The sequence below is a fragment of the Aythya fuligula genome, chromosome 3 (genome assembly GCF_009819795.1).
Source record: "Aythya fuligula isolate bAytFul2 chromosome 3, bAytFul2.pri, whole genome shotgun sequence".
In the NCBI taxonomy this organism is placed as follows: domain Eukaryota; kingdom Metazoa; phylum Chordata; class Aves; order Anseriformes; family Anatidae; genus Aythya; species Aythya fuligula.
The window spans coordinates 69,114,800-69,139,697 of record NC_045561.1 but is presented as its reverse complement, the minus strand read 5'-3'; the positions used below and the strand labels follow the sequence as shown (position 1 = coordinate 69,139,697).

Genomic DNA, 24,898 nt, shown 5'->3' with positions numbered 1-24,898 from the left:
GTGAATCACCTGGCATTGAGCATAGACTTTTATCTAGGTGGCATGTTTCCAGCTGAGCTATTCTAGAGCTGAGGAGATGGCAGCATCGGATGACAGAAGCGAGGAAAGGAAGCAATACAGTTGCAGTCTGCCTGAATGAAAGTTACATGCCTTTAAGGAGCAATTGTCACAAAACAGGGATGGTAAATGATGGTAATGACTGTAATAGATCACTTCTACAAGAAAGCTGACTTACAGAAACCTCTGTTTCCTTAAGAGATGATCTCCATCTTCTTCTTTCTCTATACGCATGTCTGTTATACTTGTCCAAGCGCTAATTTGTCGCATACAGAATTGTTTAGGCTGATCCTGATTCTGCCTGTTCTAATAGGGTCAGCTAGAACAGGTTAAAGTTCCCCATAAGAAAAAGTAAAGATAAGGCTTCTCCCAGTTATCTGAAGACCACCTCTTCTTATTCTTCCTGATCAGGAAGGTCTGCAGTAGATACCCACTACTGTCGCCCCCATGTTGGTTTGTCTGCTCATCTTGACCCATTGCTTTTGACAGGCTCCTGATACATCCCAAACCCACCACGACTCCATGATCCCAGTGAGCTTCATAGCCCTGTAACGGCACAGAGACTTCTGATTCCTCATGTTCGTTCCCCATGTTGTGTGTGTTAATGAGAAGGCATTTCAGAGAGGCACCCAACCAAGCTGATTCCCCGTGCAGGTTTGAGAACCTCCCAATGAGGCTGTTCAGCAGGCACTTTCTCCTTCATGTGCTTACACTTGGAGTGATTCCACTTCAGTTCTGCTGTGTTGACTGCTGTGTCCCTTCCTTTCCTGTCACCCAGGCCCTTGGCTTGCCTACCCAACCACAACTTCTCTACTTTCCCCTGTCATTTTTAGTTTAAAGCTCTCCTTATTAGGTTGGCCAGCCAGTTGCAAGGATACTTTTTGCCCTGCTTAGTCAGGTGGATAACAGTATAGTAGCACAGAGTGAGATATAATAGCTGCTGTATCCTTAGTTTTTCTAATGGATTTGTATGGATGGATGTTTTCTATTCCTTAACTTGTTTTTTTTTTTTGTTTTTTTTTATGGAAATAAGAGGTACTTAATCCCACTTTACATTGTGAACCATTTGCTCCTACGTTCAATCTACATGTAATGCTTATAGGTCCAAATAGGCTGCAGCCTTCACGATACTGCATGGAAGGTCAAGTATCCAGGGAGAAGCAAGAGCCTGTTACATGAGAGGCTGCAACATGAACTAGATCTTGTTATACCATGAAGATTCACTCAGATGAGTACCATTACGGGTGCCTGAAGTATGGAGAAAGCTTCAGAAGATATTTTTTTTGCCTTAGTTGACTTGAGACACTTTAAGTTCAGGTTTTATCCCCTATGGATTACCTGAGACACAAAAATCAATGAAGTTTGTCCTTCAGTTGTGACATTAATAACAGTGCTCTTCTCTGTGAATTCTCTGATGAATAGTAAGATGGCATCTTGCTTATGCTGAATCTTAATACAAATTGAGTTAAAATGTCAGCAAATGACTTCCTGCAAGTCTGTACACCAAGTTTCAGAATATGTGACTTAGATTAAAAATTTCTTTCACTATCGCGAAATAATGAGAGGAAAGGAATGAAAAGATGTTGGAAAATTGCAGTGGCTCCTGTCCTTGAGGGGATGATTGATCTCATGACTAAAATACTGCATGGGCTTGATGCACTTCTTGTATAGATTTGTTTTCTACAGAACTTGCATACTTACCTGGAGGATGCCACTTGGTATTTTAATACAAGTCCTCAAGTAGAAAGTAGATACAGAATGACACCCCTTCCAGTCTATTTGTTTACTTGAATTATTGTCATCTTCATCAGGGCTACCTCATCACTACTATCATTGTGGCCTGAGATGGTACAGTTTCAGAACTGGAAGAAGCAGTAAGAAGCAGCTGTGTTTCTAGGGAACTCCTTAAGTTGTTTTCTGACTGTTCCTAGAGATGACAACTAAGTCAGAAATCAATTCATAGTGTTTTACAACTATTCTCAGAGTCAAAATAAAGTTTAACTGTTATAACTGGAAAAATGTACCAGAATACCGTTGTGAAGGAAGGTTAGACAATGTGGTATGTTATTTTAAGGACATATATGGTGAACAGATATGAGGTAGTGGTTGGTTTTAAATTTGTGTGTCCTTTTTCTTGAACTGGCTAATAACTGAGATGTAGGTTGTGTATGTAATAACGGGCCTAAGTTGTTCTAAGTCTCTTCTGATTTCAAGTGTTCATTAAGCTAATCCTACAGCTAGTTGCATTATTCACTGCAGTGAGATCCCATTTGGCTAGGATGGGTAATGAACTTTGTTACATTATGCTGTACTGCAAAAATGCAGTTACTGCTGAGTTCTGCATAAGAGGTAATGGGAGAGTCACTTCTAGACCCTAGAAGTCTTCAAGGAGGGAATGGTGGACTAAGTTGACCTGTGTAGGCCATTTGCTGAGGCTCCTGCATTCCTGCCTTTTCCCTGTAGCTATTAGGGAGAAAGAGTCCCTGTGAAATCCAAGTCATCAGGATAATTACAGGTAGCCTCTGGATGAACCTAGGCTTCTGTGCTGAATGCAAAGGGTACCCATGGCAGTGAGGCTGTTATCTTCCATGCTCATAAAATTAAAGGGAGGGAAAGAAATGGGCCAGACCACAAAACTAAAGACCACTCTCAGAAATTAAAAGGCAAAAATTCCTCCTGTGGTATTTGAAAAAAGTACACGGCAGAAGTGAGAGAGAAAATGAGGCAATTAAGATGCAGCTGTTCACAAAGATCTCAGAGAACTAGTTGCAGGACTATTTAAATGAGCATTAGTTATTTCAGAAATTGTACAGACAGGCAAAGAGGGAACAAGGGATATTGAAAAATGAAAGAAAATGTCAGGATATTACAGGTATTAACTCTATCCCAGCCAAAATCAGGACAGTCCCAGATGTACCAGATAACACATGATATAAGTGCCTCCTACATGTTGTAAGGACAAAGTGCTTTGACAGTGTAACTCCAATTTAGAGACCTTACAGAAGAGATGAAGTAGCATCAAATTAGAAATAGGAGGGGCTTTGGTTACTTCAATCAAAATACCTTTACATCCTGTAGAAGCTTGCTGTGGAAAGACATGTACCAATAGTCTGACTTTGCAACTGGAAGCTAAGATAACACTTTTTTTTTTTTTAAACACCATGCTAAGGTGAAATCAATTAAACTAGGTATTGGATTGTGGAAGGCTAATTGACTAAAGAAAGCTTCTGTCATATATGCCAGAGATAGTACTCTGGTTTTGTAATGAGGAAAGAACTGCTGATAATTTAAAAGAAAGGATCTAATACATGGATTGTACCTCAAAACTGAATGATTGTGACTAGGTTTCTGGTAGTATAAATGGTTCTGTAGGAATTCATTGCTTCGGTTATCTTTTTTTCTTCTCCTTCCTTGTTCTGTTAGAGGCCCTTGACATCCCTGTTCCCTACAGTGTTTGGGCATGTACTTTAATGTCTCATAGGGCCAGAATTCTCATAAGTTATAGGAGTGTCCTTCATCCTGTTTAATTCCTTTCAGATGCATCAGAATTTAAATATTGTTTTGAGCAGCAGGTCAAAATAGGAAGTACATGACTTGTTAGTTTTAGGTCAGAGGTTGGACTAGGTGATCTTGGAGGTCTCTTCCAACCTAGATGATTCTGTGATTCTGTGAGTATACCTAATGACTAAAGCTACACTTCCATTATAGAAGCTCATGTGCTGATTGTGCTGATCATGTCTCTCCACAGCAGCGTAATGGCTGTAGCAGCAAGGCGGAAAGATAAACGGAGGCAGATCTTACTACTCGTGCCTAGACAGGGCAAAACAAATGTAGGGCTTCTCTTAACTACAGAGGGATCATGTTAATAAACTAAGGCCATTTATTCATCCCAGATATTTTGTAGGCATGTCACATGTTGCTATGCTGTAAGAGAAGGGCTGTCAACGTTGTGGTGTTTAGTATGATGCTCTTCTATTTAGTGAAAGACATTTGTGTTGCCATGAACAGGTTTGTGGCTTGGATCCCTGTGATATTGCACTGTGCAACTTAAAGTTTAAAGCAATTGCTATTTCTTTTTCTGATTTTAAAAAGGCCTTCAGAAAAGAGGGGGGGGATCATGCAGTATGACAGCACTACTTGGAGGTTGGTAGATGGCAGACTTCATACACGTGTATGAAACTTGGTCATCTCTGTCATGTTTAGATAGTGTCTTCCACTAGTAATCTGTCTCTGTTGGTTTTAGCTGTCCTAGTCTTAACTCAGTGCACAGATACAGGAGTTACACTCTTCGAATATTTCAAGTCTGGTATCAACTACTTTCACATAGTTCAGAACTTTAAAATATAAGTTTAAAGTTTAGAAAGCTATGTTGCAGCAGTAAATACACTATTTATGAAGGGATCCTAAAATTACTGTTGGATAGTTAAGGTGTTTCATTCTTGGTATTTGTGTTTCTGACTTATCATGTTAGAAATGTGCTATTAAGAAAAAACGCATGAGCTATCTATTAAGAAAGCTCAGAGTAAAGTTTTATTTTTAGTCTGAAAGACAAAAAGAAAAAATAATAAATCATTGTCCTTTCAACAATACAGTATCCAGTTGAATTATGTGGCTTACATTTGCAGGAGAGATTGAAGAAGTGGGTAAAAAAAATATATCTTGGGAAGAGAAAAAGAAATAGAAATGCAAAATGATGAAACAGTTTGTTTCATATGTGGAAATGAGAAACACTTTCCAGAAATCTGCCTGAGAGAACTCAAGATGATTGTGAATTCAAGAATGAGTCAGCTACTGTGGGAATTACTTAACTGTGCAACGCAATATAACCCATAGCAGGCTTACAGGAGTTCAGGTATTTCTTTCCCCAGTAGATGGAAGGAATGTGTAGTCCTTCCCTTTTTACCTTTGTTTACATATAGCGTGTTTTTATAACAAGAAAAGGATTTCATTTTTAACTGCAAATTGAATTAATTTGTTTTGAAAAGATGAATACCACACGATAAGCATATCCAATTGAAAAGTAAAGCTCTAAAACCTTTTTTGCTTCCTTAAATTACAAACTCTTTTATGGTCAATTACATGCTCATCCTGTTTTTCATTGGGTATCTAGACAATACAAATAAGTGAATCATCAGCTTTTCCATATTAGAGACTGAAATGGAAGATCACGATCGTCCCGCGAGAATCAGCAGGAATGGAACAATTGAATAAAAAGGTCACCCCTTTTTTGTTAACAATCTATTAGTAGTAGGAACAATGGCTTACTTTCCAAAGCAGAAGAACAGTATTCTAGCTGTTCTTTTGTCTCTTATTCCTGACAGTGATTTTGTTTTATTATTTTTCAGCTCCTTTAAGCTTTTCTTTACTCCACTCACCTCTTTTCCTAAGGGAATCTGGTGGGCAGTGACACAGTTTAAGTGCTTTGTTGTCTCAAGTTGCCTGACATAGCTCACTCATCTTTAGCTGTCTTTAGTTAGAATAATTTCCATCTTTTTCCTATAGAATGCGATGCTTTCACTTACAAGAGTGGGCATCATCTTAGGTAATCTTGCTCATGAAGAAGAATTACAAATATGGAACGTAAAGTATAATTCCACGTTTTGTCCTGTATTGAATGGATGTGTTCTTTACTACCCCTCTTCCTTATTATGAAATAAGTTTTTAATGGTTAATAGAGGTTCAAAATGGCTGGTGTGACTGTGTAGTTTAAGCATCTTACTAACTTCTGTGTTAGTTTTGGTTTAGAAGTTAGAATATACCTTTTCAGTGTGCAGTCCTGGTTTTAAAATAGAACTCTGTACAGGTGTTCTTGCCAGATAAGTATTTTGCTAGGAACAAAATTTCTCTTACCTATCATTTGTACCTTGAAGGAGCTGACTTTGTTTGTTAGCAGTGTAATCCTGTAAAATGGAATCCATCTGTTTTTCTTTCAGTGGGCATAGCATTGTTTGTGTTTATGCTGTTTCTTCAGGCCAGAAGAATTCTCTGTTAAATGCATTCCAAAATACAGCGTGGTGGCGATAAACAGTCATATTATGTAAGAACCAAATACACTTGCAGTTAGTTACCAAATTTCAGAACGGGACTTTTGATTTGTGAACTTTGTCCTGTCTCTTTGCTAGTCTTAAATAGTTCTCAAATACCATTAACACGGATGCATGTTATATCCTTCCTGTAAAAATATATATATATATATATATATATATATAAAATACATGCATCTTTTAAGTCTAGAGAGAGGATCTTGCTCAAACTACTGAGCAATGAATTCTTTTGGATCATACTTTTTCTGTAGAACAGTCTTGTTTTTTTAATCTCAGGTAAATTACCCACCATGGCTTGGCAGGACTAATGTTTATGTAGCAGGATAGCTACCTTCTTGGGAATACCAAGCGAGATTCACTTAGCATATGGTAAAACAAGCTAGTCTTTACAACATCCAAAGCTAGTTCATGAATTGCTTGTAGATAAGAATTAAACAACGTATGTCTTAAGTGTTTCTTTGATCACTGTGCGGGGGCACTACTGATGGAAATGGGGCTAATGCAATGCTGGAATTACTTTTTTCGGGGAACTTATCAGAAGATCTATCTAAAATTCAAGTGAGCATGGTCTGAGTTTGCTGGTGGATTACAGAAGAGGTTTTGGAAAAGAAATTGACAAAAGAGCAATCCACTTACCAGAACAGATAAATAAATCTACAGGAACTCACCCATGAGTTCTAGAAGAACTCGAGGTAAAATATCCCAACTATTGAGGTAGCGTGCAGGGTAGCAAGTGAAAGGTAGGAAAGGAATGCAAAATCTGTAAAGGACTTCTAGGAAGTCTGATGTCTGTACAAGATAAACTAGTAGGAAGTATAGGAATAGAATTAGGAGGCACCCGAATAAGAATAAGTCTACCTGGGTTCTGTGAAGGAAAATCTTATCACAGAATCATCTAGGTTGGAAGAGACCTCCAAGATCACCCAGTCCAACCTCTGACCTAACACTAACCAGTCCTCCACTAAACCATATCACCAAGCTCTACATCTAAACATCTTATAAACCAGTTGATGTTCTTTGAAGGGAACAACAAGACTTTTGAATGTAGGTGATGTGAACTTGTACAGCTACGTTGGATTTCCAAAAAGCTTACAACCATGTACCTCAACAAAAATGTAGTCCTTGCAGTATGGGCATAGTATGGTGAACACATACTATTGTCTTTGCTGTGACTGCAGATGCTTTTTGAGAAGAGATTCTGTATTCAAGCCATACTTTGTCTTCAACTTAGCCTCTTAACTTAAATGCTATATGCATTTTCATCAAGTCAAAATCTGAAAATTGCTATTTTAAATACTATGGGGAAAATATGTTACTTGTGGAAATCATCTGCTGTATGTTTCAGTGCAGCATCCTAGATGTCAGCAAGTCCAACTAAACCACACTGATGTAGAGGGAACCTCTGGCTTAACTGTCTCACAAGTCATCCTTTTATGAAACATGGTTTGCCCAATATTTTACACTTCATTATTGCTGTAGTAATCTTGAGTTAATGCCTTTCATTAACTTCCAGCACAGTATGAGTTGTGGCTTCTCTTTGTAGGTACTCCATTTAATTTACAAGCGAGGAGATAATGATATCATTAAAGACTGTGCAAGCATGACATTGTATTAGTTTTGCTGCTGTGAGTGTAGTTGTCTTGCGTATTCACTGATTCTTTATTTCAGTGGATGTGGACCCATGGAAGTCAACTTGCTTTGTGTTGGTTAGGAAATGCTCTTGACTCTGAGTAGAGATCACATCTAACAAACAAGAATGGGCTACTTCTAAACATTTAAGAAACACAATAGATTTCATTTGCTTATTTCTGCATTTGAAAATTTAAGTGTCATCTAGCCCTTTTCTGCATGGGAGTACTCATGACACTTTGTCAACAGCCATGGGTTAATTGAATTTGCAGTGCAATCTTCTATAATAATCCTTGTCAATGTGCTTTCCATTGACAGGTTATCCAAGATAACCTGTAAAACAGTGCTTCTGTTTCCTTTTACTAACACTAAAGGAAGCATCTTTTCTGCATCTCAGGTTCAGTAAAATGTTCTTCACGCTTCCCTTCCCTCCTTCACAATCCCTCATACTGTATACAGACTGAGTCATCTTGCTCTTCAAATATTCAGTTTGTTTGCTAGGGTTTTAACTGGGCCACTGTGATCTATTTGTGCCACGAATGCTCCTTTTTAGAATAGAAAATCACTGTGTAAGTAACTTCTGACAAATGCAGTGCTACTTTTTAATGAGAGTTGTGATTTAGGCTGCAGAGACAAGAGATTTGGGGGAATATTGTTTTCCCTCCCCCGCCTTTACCACATGTACCTCACAAATCCCACCAAGTTAACCCTGTTCATGGCTTCGTTTTTACCACAGAACTCTTCATGTTAGGAATGGCCAGGCTTGTTAACCGCAGTTTGATATTTGCAACCAATTTAATCAAATGCGCCTTAAAAAAAAAAAAAAAGCTTTATATTATTTAATTCTAATGTGTTCTGCAAATGCTTCGTTCTTCAAGACTAGACACTTGTGCTCTTAATTCACAATACTATGAGAAGTCTTAGACACCAGTGGAAGAAGACAGCTGGGCTGTTATTTAAGCTTGTGGAGAAACTTTATTGTTGTACTCAACTTGAAGGAGGTATGCCTCTTTGGGTGCTTATGGGATTGGGTTTAGAAAGATCAGGGAAAACTAAAGTGTCAGAATTCTTGCTGGTTTTTCACTCCCGTTTGTCAGCCACTGAACAGACTCATGAGGTTTGATTTTGTTTTACGAGATTTCAGTAGCAGAGGTATAGCAGCTGCACCTTTTATCAGGAAGGGTAGCACTGTGGGCTCATGTCCCAGAGGTTATCCCTCATTCAAGACTCCCCATTTCTTTACTTGTCTTGCCAAACTGAACATAGGTTTCTCAAGCACAGACTTCTATAACACTTTTTAAAATGATTTAATGGTGAATATTTATTTTAAAAACAACAGTTGCCCAGTAGCTGAGCACTGTAAGGCACAATTTTTAATAGCTGTTTTATCAAACTTGTCTTCTGCAATGCTGGCAACATTCTGGAGTCTGCATATTGAACCAGTCAAACAAAAAAACTTTTCTCATTCGTCACCTTGCTTAATTGCTGTTCTCAGTATGCCTACATCATTTTAGCCAAACAGCTGAATACATAGCAATCAAGCACTTATATATTAGCAAACCTTGTTGTACACCTTACAAAAAAAGAAAGTAACAATTTTTTTCTCCTGACATGTCTCTTATTGTTTCTGTGTCAGGTAATAACTTTTTTCCCTTCTAGAAAATGTTTTTTGATTAAGTTGTCAGCCTTGATTATTTATTCTTTTGAACGTGTGGCTTGGTGAAGGTAGAAGGGGATTTAGCACATCTGTAGGCGTGCAAAGAGAAGCAAATGAAAGCTCTTTAATCATCCTTGGTTAAAAACTTAAACCAATGTGACGTGGCCAATTGGTCTTTTCAAGTTCTTAATACTGACCTTTTTCTTTATTTTGTATTGTGGCAGTTAGGAAGCCTAGTAAAGAAATGGGATCCTCTGGTTATAGCACCACAGAGCTGATTTACGAGTCACTGCCTCAAGAGCTCTGGATGGATCTTCCTTTTCCTGGGGGGAGCTAAAGGAAGAGAACAGAGTGAGAAAGGAAGGACATGGTGACGAGAGGTCTTGTGCTTGGGTAATGGGAACTGGAGACTTGGGGCTGCTTGGAGCCTGGTAGTTTGTCTGGTGGGAACAGGGAGAGGTAGGAGGAGGACATGGGAACGGGAAGAGAAGCTAGTCTGAAATACTTGAAAACTACTGGCTTGGAAGAGGCAAGAAAAATCGAGCAAAAGTTGAAGTTGAGTTTGCTAGTTGCTTAGTCATCAGATGGAATTGCTCTGTACTCGGCTGGTAGGGACAGGTTGCAAGAAGAAATTTTAAAAGCAGGGTTATCAGCTATAAGGATTATTTTGGAAGGGTGTTCTATTTTTCCTAGGCACACTGAAGGAAGTGTTTATGTGCTTTGAGGGCAGGTAGAAAAACAGAGGTGATGTTTCCCAACTTCCTGTTGAAAATGCATTTATGTGACCTTTTGTGTTTTAGTTCAGCCTTGCAGTTTATAAGATCATCTTTAAAATAAAAAAATAAGAATGAATAGTACTATACAGTAACATCAAAAGGATGAGTCAGTATGTGATTGCTGTGTAGCCTGAAAAAGTGGATCAAAACTTTTATAATGATAATGAACAAGAGAAGGAACAGTGAGGAAGGAGACAGTAGTCATCAGCCAGAAAGCTGAACATGGTGGTGGGGAGCATACTCTTTTTTGAAAGACTTTTTTGTGATTCAAGTAACTTAAGAAAAAACGTATATTCTAAAATCAATATTGAAACTAGGCCACTACATCCTAGTTCCCTAGCAAACAGAGGGGAAAGAAACAATTGAGTCTTGGAAAATATGTGGATGCCTCATGTCGTGTTAAGGGTATGTGGCTGAGGGAGGCCCTCCTGTTGAGTCACAAGGTTCAGAAAGGGTCCTCCTGCTTTCCAAACCCCTTCTCAGAGGGCAGCCTAAGTGTGGCTGGATCCAGTCCTGGTCCCAGACTTGCTCACTGGTTTATGTCCAAAGGGTTATGTATACAGCCTCTTATTAGAGTCAGCTTCTGCCTTTTTCAGAGCCCTGCCAAGGGCTTTCACTGAGACAGTTTGGCAAAGTTGAAAAGCTGGGTCACTTACTAAGGCGACAAATATAGCAGATTCAGAACTGTCGTTGATAAATTCACTTACTGCAATGATTGAGCTCGAGTTAATAGTTCAGTGCTTTAGTCATCAATATTTTCCCAGGTAACATCAGACAGAGTTGGAGGCAAGCATCTTACCAAAGAGGTGTCCTGCTTGGGAATGAAAGAGGTCCAGGCCCATCAACCTGTCCAATAGTTGGAGTTCTCATCCACAAAACAGGTTTCTGAATACCAGACTTACACTTCTGGTGAGGTAGGACTGAGACATTAATCATGTGCCAATTGGCTCTCAGCAAGGCTCGCTGTGTGGTTTGGTCAAGAAGAAAAGAGGAGGAAGGGGTGAGGCTAAAGTTTAGTCCAGAGGCAGATTGCTTTCTTAGCTTTACTCAAACAACATGGGGCTGTGAGGCTTCAGCCTGACTGGGCACAACGTTTATAAGTAGCTCTCACAGTAAGGTTATTTTTTAGACTATGTATAATTCGTGCATTAGAGAAGGCAAGGTATGAAAGAGGTCACCTTTGGTTCCTGTTTTTCTGTTGTTCTGTTTTGCTGCACGAGGATGTAAGCTATAACTCTCAAAACAAAGCATATATATTCTCTCCTGTCCTTTGAGTAATCATCCAAATGGAAGTAAAGTAGAAGCCTTGAAACTGATGGAGAAATCTCTGCTCATAAAAGTGCTTGATTTCTTTCATCTGGGCTAGTATTTGATATATCTCGACATGTCTGAACTTTTTGACTCAGAGGAATAATGCATTATATTTTGATGAGTGGGTAGCCATCATCCACCGCATGAGTGGTACTGAGAGCCCTCTCAGTACAAACACAACAAAGTTGCATTGCTTTCAGGAACCCTTAACACCTCCTCTCCCTCACATGTTCCTAAGTGAAGTCTAGTCCCAAGAGATTGAGATGTTAATAGTCCGAGAGTCCAAGTTTCTTGGACTCTCTCTTACCTTTGGAGACTGGAATGACACAATTAAAGGCTTGTGGCAGTGAAGAAGAAAGAGGGGGAAAAAAAAAAATAAAAACACCACCGATCCTAAGGTCCTTTCTGTAGCTGCCTAGCTCTGAGTGGGAGCTTAAAAACAAGCATGATTCAAAATGCAATTACATTTTGATGTCCGAGTGAAGGGCTGCATGCTGTCATTCATTTTCCAGGATGTGTTGTGGTCATACCACCATGACGCAGTCATTTCCAGTTTGAACCGTAGTATGCACCATGAGATTATCTATCATAGGTTGAACATAATTTATGTATATTAATACTGTGACAAATACTGGAGTAAATGGCTGGTTTTCAAAATCTCCTCTCACAGAGGGTACTTGAAATTTAGATGCCTCTAAATATGTGTATTTTCAGGGTCTGAAAACTGTCTTAAAAACCTGATGGATCTGATTTGCTGGTATTCTGCAATGAAAATGTGCTTCTGCATGAAAACTCAGATACTTCTTATATGGTGACTGTATCCTAAACCATGCTGGCTTTGTGCAGTTAAGCTGTTGGCTGGTATGAGTGGCTATAGTGAAAATTAAAAGATAAACTTCATCTGCTATTCAACGTGATTACTTTTCCATGCAACATATTCACTAGCACCATTTTTTTGTTGGTTTGGTTTGGTTTTTGTTCATATGTTGAACACCGGAAAAGGATAGTGGCTATATAAACTATCATCCTAAGCATCGTGTGGTTTTTGTCTTCACAGATGTCTTCTCTGGTGACAAATGGCTTGAAATTTTATAATAGGGATGAAACTTGTTGTATTATTTTTAAAAGAAATTCACCTTTCTTTGGCACCGACAGTAACAAGTTCAGAAATTGAGATAACAAGGGTGTTTTTTACATTGAAAACATCAGAAACAATACGGTGTTTTTCTTAAAAACCTGTGTGGTACATTACTGAATTAGTTAATCATTAGATATTCTCCATTAGATACATTTTATTCTTTGTACTTGGTAAATAGGAATAGCTAGTTACAGAATCACAGAATTACAGAATTGTTTAGGTTGGAAGAGACCTCAAGATTGAGTCCAACAACTGACCTACCACTAACAAGTCCTCCACTAAGCCATATCACTAAGTTCAATATCTAAACGTCTTTTAAAGACCTCCAGGGATGGTGACTCCACCACTTCCCTGGGCAGCCTGTTCCAGTGCCTCACAACCCTCTCAGTAAAGAAGTTCTTCCTAACATCCAACCTAAAACACCCCTAGTGCAACTTTAGCCCATTCCCCCTTGTCCTGTCACCAGGCACGTGGGAGAACAGGCCAACCCCCACCTCGCTACAGCCTCCCTTAAGGTACCTGTAGAGAGCGATAAGGTCGCCCCTGAGCCTCCTTTTCTCCAGGCTGAACAAGCCCAGCTCCCTCAGCCACTCCTCATAAGACTTGTTCTCCAGACCCCTCACCAGCTTCGTCGCCCTTCTCTGCACCCACTCGAGCACCTCCATGTCCTTCTTGTAGCAAGGGGCCCAAAACAACACAGTACTCTGGGTACACACAAGCATAATCTGCCATCCTCTTAGGTTTTATAGTTGATGGGTTGTGGTTATTTTAATTGTTTTCTTTCTGTAAGAAAGTTACTGGTAGAGCAAAGCCTGATGTCTCAGAACCACAATAGAGCTAGGGAGCTAACTTATCATTTCAGAGTGTTTCTGAACAGAAGTCTCCAGCAGTTGGAAAGTACAAATCCAGTGAAGATGCATAGTTGATCCCAGCTGCTGACATAAGAAGCAGGAAGCAGGAGATTGACATCGGTATGGTGGCTTGGGTTTTACAACAACAACAACAAACGGTTATCTTCAGCCTTTAAAACAGAGCCTCCAACTTAGCTACAGGTCTAATTTCTAAACTGAAATAATTTTGATAGCATTTACCAGTTGTTTGGAATGCATTTCACCTTTCACCAACTCCTTTCAAAAGTTGTTTGATTATTTCAACTAAGAATAAAATCTAAGAGTTGAAAAATCATGATCTTTCCTTGAGTAGAAGTTTGCCTACATAGTGCATATGTCGTAACGAAATTTGGCATAACTCTTTCAGATAAAATGCCTATCCCTTCATTCCAAACCAAAGCTCGTGGTTCACCTGGTTCCCTAATCATTCATTCTCAGCACTCCCCTGTTTCCAGAAAAACTATCCATCTTACAAAAAATGTAATTGACATAATGTGGGATGGATTATAATTTAATGGAAATTAGCATTTATATCTTTACCTGATAACTTTGACTGCTAGCGTACGTGAAAAGGGCTGAATGAGAGGGATTTTTGTAATGTCAGATGAAAAACTACCATTAGCTGATCAGTAAACCTTGTCTGCAGCCAGCACAGTCAGGAGGTTATTTGCTGCAAATGGATTGTTTGGCCTTTCCATGAACCATGAAATACAGAAGGAATTATTGAGAACATTTGCTAACTGATGAACAGTGACTCTCAAGCTCTCTGTCTTTTTCAAAGAGGGTTGACAGCAGGCTCTCTGTGATCATTCTTGCTGTTATAATCACAGTTTGTTCAAATTAGTTTTTCCTTCCACTGTAGTTTTCATCAGTCGGCCACAAAACTGCTTCATCATACAGAGAGCCCTTAGCAGACCACTGAACGTTTTGCTGTGTTCAGAGGCTTGCTGAGGATTGAATCCGTGCTGCTTACTGATATTGTTTCCCTTTTGTTTTCATTGATCTGAAAATTTTGTTTAAAAATCCTGCCTGTACACTCTAGGTTGTTATCGTTCTAAATATTGCTGAAGAGGGCTCAGCTCTGTAGGATTATGACTTTCTGCAACGTGGCACATCTTTTACTGACCATCAACTAAAGGTTATAAATCCTGTGTCCCCCCTCAGTTCCTATTGTGATGCAGTTACTCATCATGGATAGCAGTCTGGTAAAATATGTATGCAAAAGCATCTATAGCTCTTCAGCAATGTGTTTTACTGGAAGGACTGGCAGAGAAGAGGATTAGGTTATAGCAGCAGTATACAAAGAACTAGGAAGGGCTTCAGCCTTATGCTTTTTCCATACATAATAAATCTGTCTCCACTGCATGCTCATGTAGATTAAGATCTTGAGTCTTCAATGGATTTGGTGTTAAGGATAAGGGAGCCTGGACTACAAATGCCACTTTTCAATGGCTCTTCTCAAAGGCATGTTCTCAGAAGGTTGCTAATTAAAAGAGCAAATCTTTATCAAGAACTTGTTTTTTAATTACAGGTTTTGATACAAGTTGCTTTTGGAGGGCTTTTTAAACTCATAATTTATATATGTGCTTCTCTTTCTCTTGCTTAAAGGCTCTTTGTTCTGGGTTTGAATCTGAAACAAGGATATTTCAGCTGCCTCTAGACCAGGTTGCCTTGTCTTAGAGAAACTATGTAGTTCATGTCCCTGTATCTTCAGCTTTATGCCCCTCAGTAAGGCATACACTTCTTTGTCTACTGCTGCGTGTTCATTGATATCTTCATTGACTTTCTCAGGTCCCTTGGAAATCAATACATGTGACTTTGTGCTGCAACAAGTGGCTGGGGAGGCTTTGTTTCCCATCTCTTCTGGTGTAGTCATCTTTGTTCTTCTTCCAGCAATAGTTATAATGTGGGTCCTCCATGGCCAAGCACGCTTTCCTATATCTGCACGGCATGCGAAACTGCTTTTCTGGTTACCTCTGATCACTGGAACATCCCCTTCTGATGGTGCTTTGGATAACAGCTATCAGCCCTGCTTGTTCAGCTCCTGTAACAGTGTGCTCTGTTATTACCTGTGGATAGTGAATATGCTGTAAGGAAATGAGTGCTGCCTAAGGTCTGCAGTACAAATTTGGCCACACCTTTGAGTGTTTGACCAGTTGCTGCAGAATCATCTTGAATTCAAGCCAGGTAAAAGCTGCATGCAGATGCTTTCCATAGTCACATGTAATCAGTCACATGTGTAAACAAATGTCGTGGTTCCGCTCGAGTGGGCAGCCGAGCTCCACCACAGCTGCTCTCTCACTCCCCCTCCTCAAAGAGGAATGGGGAGAAAATATGTGAAAAGGGCTCAAGGATTGAGATAAGGACGAGAAAATCACGCAATAATTATTGTAACGGGCAAAACAGACTCGGCATAAGGAGATAGTAAGATTTATTGCCAAGCGAGAGAAGTGAGAAAACAAAGGAAAAAAAAAAAACAAAAGCACCTTCCCCCTATCCACCCTCTTCCACCTCCTCCCCCCGAGCGGCACGGGGGAATGGGGGTTATGGTCAGTCTACAGCACTTCTTCTCTGCCGCTCCTTCTCGGTCGCTCTCGTCCCCTGTGCTGTGGGGTCCCACCCACGGGATGCAGTCCTTGATGAACTGATCCGGCGTGAGCTTCCCACAGGCAGCAGCTCTTCCAGAACTGCTCCAGATATGGGTCCGTACCACGGGGTCCATCCCTCAGGAGAAAACTGCTCCAACCTGGCTCCCCTACGGGCAGCAGCTCCTGCCAGGTCACCTGCTCCTGCGTGGTCTCCTCTCCACGGGCTACAGGTCCGGCCCGGAATCTGCTCCGGCAGGGGTCTTCCACAGGCGGCAGCCTCCATCGGTGCAGGGCCACCTGCTCCACCGTGGTCTCCTCCACGGGCTGCAGCGTGGAACCCTGCTCCACCGTGGTACTCCATGGGCTGCAGGGGGACATCCTGCTTCACCATGGTCCTCACCACAGGCCGCAGGGGACTTCTGCTCCGGCGCCTGGAGCACCTCTCCCCCTCCTTCTACACTGACCTTGGTGCAAGGCTGTTTTCTCACTCCCTTGACTCTCCCGGCTGCTGTCTGGCACAGCGTTTTTTTCCCTGTCTTAAATATGCTCTCACAGAGGCGCAAACAACATCGCTTATTGGCTCAGATCTGGAAAACAATGGGGCCCTTCCCAAACATGGGGCAGCTTCTAGATCTTTCTCACAGAAACCACCCCTATAGCCCCCTGCTACCAAAACCTTGCCACGTAAACCCACTACAACAAAATACATTAAAAAAAAAAAAAAGAGTTACACTTAATTTGCTTGCACTGAGTTTAAATCAGGAATGCATGTCTCCCTGTCTAGGCAGACCTGTAGACTTATTCACACAGAATCATTCCTGACAATAACAAAAAAAAAAAATCTTTGACAAGGAATGCTTCACACTTTATGTTCATTCAAACAGACTCACCTCCTGGTGTAGCATCCTGTCTTCAATAACAATGTATTTTGTCTGATCGCCTGGGTGCTTTGGGTACTGGAGAGACAGTACAGAGAGAGGTTTGAGACAGAGCCAGCCTAAGCAGTTGCTGCCCTGAAAGAGAGATGTCCCATCTGTCTTCACATGCACGGGCATTACCTGCTGCTGTCCCCTCCATTCAAGTCAATCAGCATCTTCTGTCTCACCCTATGAGCGGGTGATTGCATTTGCTAATCTGTCAGGGGAAAAAAAAACAAAACAAACAAACAACTGTCTCCTGTAGAACAGAGAAATTAATTTTCTTCTAGGTTAACTAATTTAATGAGCTTTACTATTCACTCAGGCAAATGCCGAACCAAGCGTGAAAGTGGAGACATGCTGATGGAGGAGGAGGGCGAAATGGGCAGGGGCAGCATTCTGCAGTCAAGCTTATCTTATCACTCATTGGTAATGAAAAATGTTTGTGATCCTCTGCCTCTTTGTTGCTGCCTCATGCATACTGGCTGCCTTGTAAATGTTCGTGCTCCTCTGCTCTAGCAGTGAGCTGGTGCAGGCAACAAAAGAGAAAACTTTATTTTGTAGCACAGGTGGTTTTGGTCACTTAATGATTTGAAGCAGCTCCCTACTAGGGCAGATGAGTGAACAGCAGTGGGGTGAAGGACAGCTCCTCTCAGGTACTGAAGAGATGCTAGATGAACTCAGCTGCATGGTCGGGCTGCTCCCAATGGTGTGGTGCCGTGCTGCAGACCATGCGACTACAGCTGCCCCCACCCTCGTGCTGGCATTGGTGAGATCTGGGTATCAGCAGCCAGGAGGAGCTCAGCCACCTAATAAATGTTCCCCCACCCCAAGTCATTTTTCAGCCCAGTAAACTCCCCGTGCTGGTCAGCAAGCTGTTAGTCCTCGCTCAAAGGAGAGCAAGACGGAGCAATCCCAGGCAATCCTAGGATGTGCATTTCAGTTGTACGCCACATCTGGATCAGCTGCAGCCAGCCATAAGGATACACTTCTATGGCTGACACATCTCAATGCAAAGGGTTTCTTCCTCTCACCGAGAAAGTACAAGAAGTACTAATCTGTACAGTAGCCAAAGAAATGGATGTAACTTTCCCTTTCAGCTTCTTGTAGTTGCCCTGTTACTGGCTCTTAACTCAGAGCAGATACTGATGTAATTAACCACTTCAGTGAGACAATGGTTTAGAGGTAATTCATCTGCAGCATTTGTCTTCCAAGGACTATATAACATCCACTTTAACAAGATGAATGCTCTTGATTTTTGTAATAACATTTTAGTGTCTCCCTGTAGAATATCAACCCTCTCGCCGTGTGCTGACTGTTCACTTGGGAGTGGATGAATGAGTTGCAAGGCAGCAATGTAAATCGCTAATGTAACAGTGTTGTCCTTTTTCTCTATGGGATATAATTTTTGTTGTGACTGTGTGGACTGCAGCTACTCTGTGTATTTACCATAAAAAAAATGATTTTTTTCAACGGTCTTGGGATTCCTTTTTATGAAGGTTTGTTCTTCCTTAGTAGAACGGTTTCATTCTGTCAGATACTAAAATATAATAATATTTTTATAGTGTTACTCTGCAATTAACTTTTTATTTACCAAAACACTTGTGCATTGATTTGAGATCTTTGAACAGTTTTGCAGGTGTACATCAGACTTGGATATAGTCTGGATTTTCTGTTTCATGGGCATCAAAGCACATATTTTCTATGGAACTTGAGGGACTTTCTTTAGCAGGATTTTTCTTCAGCATGAAATCTCTTGAGAAGAATGAATCTTTGGACCTCAGTGAAAAATCAAAATTTCACATGAAATTGGTTCACTCAGACAGAATACTACGTTGACAGGATTATCTGGAAAGTTTGTATTGCAGTAGTATTAAAAAGGAGAATTTAATTGGCTAATTCCTTAGTTTACATGAAGAGGCAGGGAAATTTTCCTTAAACTGAAACAGCAATTAAGAGATCTGAACTTCATGAATGTACTAGACCTTATTGCATTTAATGGGTTTAAAATGCCATCCCACTCCTTCCTCAATTATTCCTTAGAGCAGTTATAGCTCAGCTATGATCTAATTCTATTTTTTTGCTCATTTTTTAATATTATAAAGTAATCATGTTGTTTTATGGAAGCAAACATTATATTGTGGACTTTCAACAACAGGTTTATGCACAGTTTGTTTGTTTCGACTTAAAAAGCAAGGAACCAACCTTTAGCTTTAGGGGTGAGGCAGGGAGTGGGCAACTGTTTTCAGATGGTAAGGCTTCAGTTTCTCTCATCAGTAAGGACTGGCTTGTTTTTTTGTTTGTTTTTTTTTTTGTTGTTTGTTTGTTTTTTGCATAGCTAATGCACAGTTCTTATGATAATACATTTGGCTGATGGCTTGCGTTGTAGCTATAACAGGCATATTAAATACCTGATATAGCCTTGCTTCTTTTTCTTTCTGCGACCCTCTAAACCTATTTCAAAACAGTAAAATGTGAATAAATAGTGTAGTCTTTCACTCCTAACTCTTGGTTTTGTCAATACTAAGACTGCGAAAGAGAGAACAAATAAGCTGAAGCAATTCATATTTAAGCAGTATGCATGTATATTAATGGGTATGATACTCTAGAAGGTTGATAGGGGGAAATGCAATATCATTCTCGACAAACCTAGTTAACAGTTTAGCTAACTGCGTGTTGTCCTTCTTGGTGGTGGTGACAAGCATTTGTAGCATAACATTCCAGAAACATCATCTCTGAATTGACAGGGAAAGGCTTTATTCTTAAGTTTATTATACTCAATTCAATTATCGTCATTTCTATTCTGTGGAAAATTCGGTGCTTTCAGGGAAGATGGAAAACTTTGTGCTTCAAGAAAAAATAACTTTTCAGAAAGAAAACAACTTCTTTTATGGTTAAGTACTATTTAAAAAAAAAAAAAAAAAGCTATTTAGTAGAATTGAGCTTGAAAGCGTATTGCAGAGTTCTTTGGCTCAGCCGTAACTCTCAATTCCAAGAAATCCATGTAAGTGGGGGCTGGTGAGCTCTGTTGCCAAGACCCTCATGCACTCAGCATTGTTGGCTTCAGGGCAGACAGTGTGGTAGAAGTGTCTGCACAGTGAATATCTGAGCTTTCCAGCAGCCCCATAAGAAAGCTGATGAAAAGTCGGCCATGGTTCTGTCAGTACTATGCATGAGTTTAACTAGAAATTCCTCAAAACCAATGTGTTAACATGTCCATGATCTGGCATTTTTCCTCTGCAACCTATTAAACTGGCCAATTCTTCATAAGCTTTAGTACATATTCAGCCCTTCTCATAGCTGTGCCCCTTCTGGTCAGTGCTCTTGCTGGAGGAAGAGCCTACAGCAATTGTTGGGAAGACTTTGCTCTCAGGTGTTAAAAAATAAAATAAAAATATTTGTTTCAGTAGGTGAAGAATTTGCTCCATGTGTTTGATCTTGCAGGAATTCTTCATTGGGTGAAGCTGATAGATAACTTCGAGGCTGAGTATGAGTATGTCACCAATGAAGGAACAGTTTTCACCTTCAAGACAAATCGTCATTCTCCAAATTACCGGTTAATCAACATTGACTTCAGTGACCCAGAGGAATCCAAATGGAAAGTTCTCATCCCTGAACATGAAAGAGATGTTCTAGGTAAGAGTTTATGTCAAGTAAGACTCTTCAGACTAATTCAGTCATTAGTCTCTTGAATGATCTTGTACAGACCTTGTTACTTTTTTTATTGTGTTTAAATTCTGTTTAGGATTTGACATGTTTGCTTGCAATTAAGGCTTGCCTGAGACATGAGAGATCCAAATTCTGTTTCTTGCTCTCTAACATCCTGTGTGGCCATAGTGAAGTCACTTCATCTGTCCTTGTGTTTGTAGGAAATGAGGGGAAAGTATTTTCCTGCTTTGTGTCAATGTAGTAAATGTTTACTAGACAGCCAAGAATTACAGCAAGGGGTGCTTTGTAATCAGAAAGAAGGAAAACAGCAAGCGTAGAAGTGTAGCACGTTGAACAGAACTGGTCAGAAACAGGTTTATCTGTTGTTCCTAGGATAAGAGGAGTAGGCACCACTTGAAAAAAGAATTTTCTGACTGTAAAAACGAGTTCAAAACATTCAAAACATAAAAGATTTTGATAAAATAAAGGATGTATTATGATAAATGTTCTGAAAGAAGTTTCAGCATTAGGGTTTTTCTTAATCTCATCATTTGGGGGAAAATTATATTAAAACTTAGTACTTGAATTAGTTTCAGATAATACAGAAAAATCTCCCTTGAGCTATTTTTTTAACAAATGCTTTGTGTACATTTATGTAGTCTATTCTCCAGACAGTGCAAGATATAACTATGATTTATCTGAGTAGCATAATTACAGCTATGCAAAAAGACTCAGCGTTTATTTTTTATTAATCCTTCTTTATACAGCTCCACTCATTCATTGTCTGTTACTTCTCCAGTGAAGAGCTGTTTTTTAGAATGAGCAGAATTCTCTGTGTATATGATTGATAAGTGTATATGCAGTAACTTCTGTCTTTTCTCACTAAGACAAATCTATTTGGCTACTATTTCAAATTCCTCTCAAGATCTTTCCAGGACCTCTAAAAATAATCTCATTTTCTGCAATGTGTCCTCTGATTTCTGCCACAGACTAGGCAGGCTGCATCTCCAGTATGATATAAATGGAGACTAAAGCTATTATAACACAATGTTTGGTAGGTTCTTAGATAATCAAAAGCTGGCTGGCTAGCCCCTGTGCCATCTGTCTCATATAAGAGATTTGTGAGGGAAAATGAGGCACCTATAGAGCATGTCCTACTCTACTCTGCTCTGGGGCAGCCTCACCTCGAGTACTGAGTGCAGTTTGGGGCGCCACAATATAAGGAGGATATAAAAACTATTGGAGTGCATCCAGAGGAGGGTAACAAAGATGGTGAAGGGTCTAAAGAGCAAGACATATGAGGAGTGGCTGAGGTGCCTTGGTGCGCTTAGCCCCAAGCAGAGCAGGCTGAGGGGAGGCCTCATGGCGGCCTGCAGCTCCCTCACGAGGGGAGCGGAGGGGCAGGCGCTGAGCTCTGCTCTCTGGGGACAGTGACAGGACCCGAGGGGACGGCATGGAGCTGGGACAGGGGAGGGTTAGGCTGGGGGTTAGGGAAAAGGTCTGCACCCAGAGGTGGTTGGGCACTGGGACAGGCTCCCCAGGGCAGTGGGCACGGCACCGAGCCTGATGGAGTTCAAGAAGTGTTTGAACAACAGTCTCTTACACTTGGTCTGGTTTTTGGGTGGTCCTGTGTAGAGCCAGGGGTTTGGACTCAATGATCCTCGTGGGTCCCTTCCAACTCTGGATATTCTGTTATTCTATTCTACATCCAGAACTGTAGTGATGTTGCAAACAGCTGGGGTTTTGAGTGCAGCCAACTTTTTGCTAAACACAAAAGTAGCAAACAGAACTTAATGAAAAACAAATCTTCTTAAGATTGTGAACTCTGAATCAGGAACAATCTGGATTTTAAATGAAGTACCTTTGAAGCCGTAGGCAGATCATAAAGAATAAGTAAAAGCGAAAAATTACTTTCAAGTCTAGTTTCTGATTGCATGCAAATTTGCTGACAGTCCATAAAGCCATTTTTAGGTTTATACAGCGATTTATAAAAAGGGACAAAGTTGAAAAATTGACTTGGGGATGGCACTTCCAAATAAAATGGGAAAGAAATGTGATTGGCATGAAATGTTTACTGGCTATGGATTTACCTGAGATGTGGTCTAGGGCAGCCTAGGAGCACTGAGCAGTGGTTATATAGGCACTAGCTATATGTTCCTTCCTAGAAACATATCTGTTCTTAACTACAATGTGATATTTAGCTCAAACTCCATTTTGTTTTCATTCTAACGACAAAGTTCGTGTTTGTGCACATATGTATGTATATGTACAGAATGTATGCAACGCTCCTGTAATGGATTATACGTGGCAGTCTTGACTTGTATAAACATAACAAGTGCTGCAGTTAGAGAATCAAAAGTTCAGATAAATGGATTTTCTGAGGGCACTGGCCTTCAGACTATAAACACAACGGTCATTCAGTTCTTACATACTTGAAGGCAAATATAATCTGTCACATGAAAACATCCCAGTGACTTTCAGGAGTCCATTATGTTATCATCAGGCTTCTACTGTATTTGAATTTGGAGCCAGAGTAGGCAATCATATGCACGTGTTTCTCTTCAGCGTTTTGGGGTGGCACATAAAGGAGTTGTGTTAAATGAGCAAATGAAAACATCTTTATAGGAAGATGCATTATAAGTAAATCTCAGAGTTAGTGCTACAGTAAATTTGATCTGTTTGCTTACTTTTTTGTGGCTCACAGTTGCAAATCAATGTTGTATTCTCTGCTCCAAGGTAAGGGAGTTTTATCATTTTCAGGAGGTTACCGCCTGAATAAATTAGAACACACAAAAACCACCACCAACAAAAAATGTGTGTTCACACTCAAAGTCAACAAGCAAACCAGTCTCTGTCATTTTGTTTTAATCTTTCCAAGATTTGGTTTGGAAAGACATAATTATAGCAGAAGGCAGTTAATAATTCATTGTCTTGAAAGCCTTGCAGTCAAGGGAATTTGATTTTGTGTGATCCAGAGATGACTGTAATGAAGATCCTTCTGCAAAAGCTAGGACAGCAGCGATTCAAAGGGTAAATGCTTCTTGTCCAGTTTTCCATATGTGGGGACGATTGTTTACCCAAATGTCCTTAGCTGTATTAGAATTTCATTCTAAACGTTGTAGTCAGTGATCCTCTAGGTCACAAATGTATCTTCGTACTTTTACTGGAATATATAGTTACTCTGCTCAAAGCCTCCTATTCTAGCATGATCTTCGTTTCTGTGTGTTAACGGATTCAGTTTCAGAAAAGCAGCACCATGCACATACAGAAATAAATTCTATTTATGATTAATAAATTAGAAACTACGAGTGATAAAATTCTTCTAGTTTCCATTAATGGTGAAAATAAATTCCACAAAGTGTTAAAATGCATTCTTAGGGAACATGCTATAGCTAATGTGATTTAACCAATAAATAAATATACTTGCTTGCGAAACCATGTGAATGTTGTTTGGTTTCATCAACATACTCTTCTAAATATATATATATTTTTATATTGACTTTGACAGTTTTGTTTTTAGGACTGTTTAGAAATGAGGTAATTTGGGAAATACAGGGAGGGGGAAGCATTTTCCTACAATGAGGCTGATCATTTTACAACTCTCAGCAGGGACTTCACACAGAGTTGAGGTAAATTTAGATCTCTACTCTGAGAGTTGAGGGGAAGAAATAAATGATATCTATTTTAAAATGAAATTTAAAGAAGAGCCTGAGGACGTCTTGGCTCATTTTCCCCCCACCTTTGGAGTTTGTTTATAAAGTGTTTTAATTTTCAAGGAGTCTAAAACTGACCCATAGGTGAGGTTCATGTCTAATGTTGAGTTAGTGATTTAAATGACCACAGAGCTGCAACTGGGTGTGCTCGATTAGTTAAAAGGCAGCTATCAAGCTGTGACTGCATCATGATCATTATGGGCACTTGGACCCAGGTCCTCAGGTATCGGACAAACCTGTGTTCTTTAGAAAGTTGTTTGTTTTTTGTTTTTTGTTTTTTTTTGAGAAAGTTCCCAGTTCCTCAAAAGTTCCCAGTACCTGTGGAGCAGGGCATCTTGAAAGTAGTAGTAACGCACAGCTTTATCCAATTATATCCATATATATATGTAGCTGTGACAATTTAAAAATATAGTAGATCTCCTGAGTAGGAAGTGCTAAGAAATACTAAGTATTCTGGAATGTGTCATAGATCAGGTAAGTGACCTCATTCATTTCCTGGAATCTCAGCCATTTAACAAGCATGGGCAGAG

The 24,898-nt window shown here is 40.0% G+C and overlaps 1 protein-coding gene across 1 annotated transcript in view; it reads left to right on the top strand.

The window, feature by feature from the left end:
- The window catches only part of PREP (prolyl endopeptidase), a 99,726-nt gene that overhangs the window by 27,106 nt on the left and 47,722 nt on the right, over positions 1–24,898 (top strand). The window contains exon 8 of the mRNA XM_032184251.1: positions 20,452–20,643. Coding sequence (XP_032040142.1) covers positions 20,452–20,643 — 192 coding nt within the window. The remainder of the gene's footprint in view (positions 1–20,451; positions 20,644–24,898) is intronic.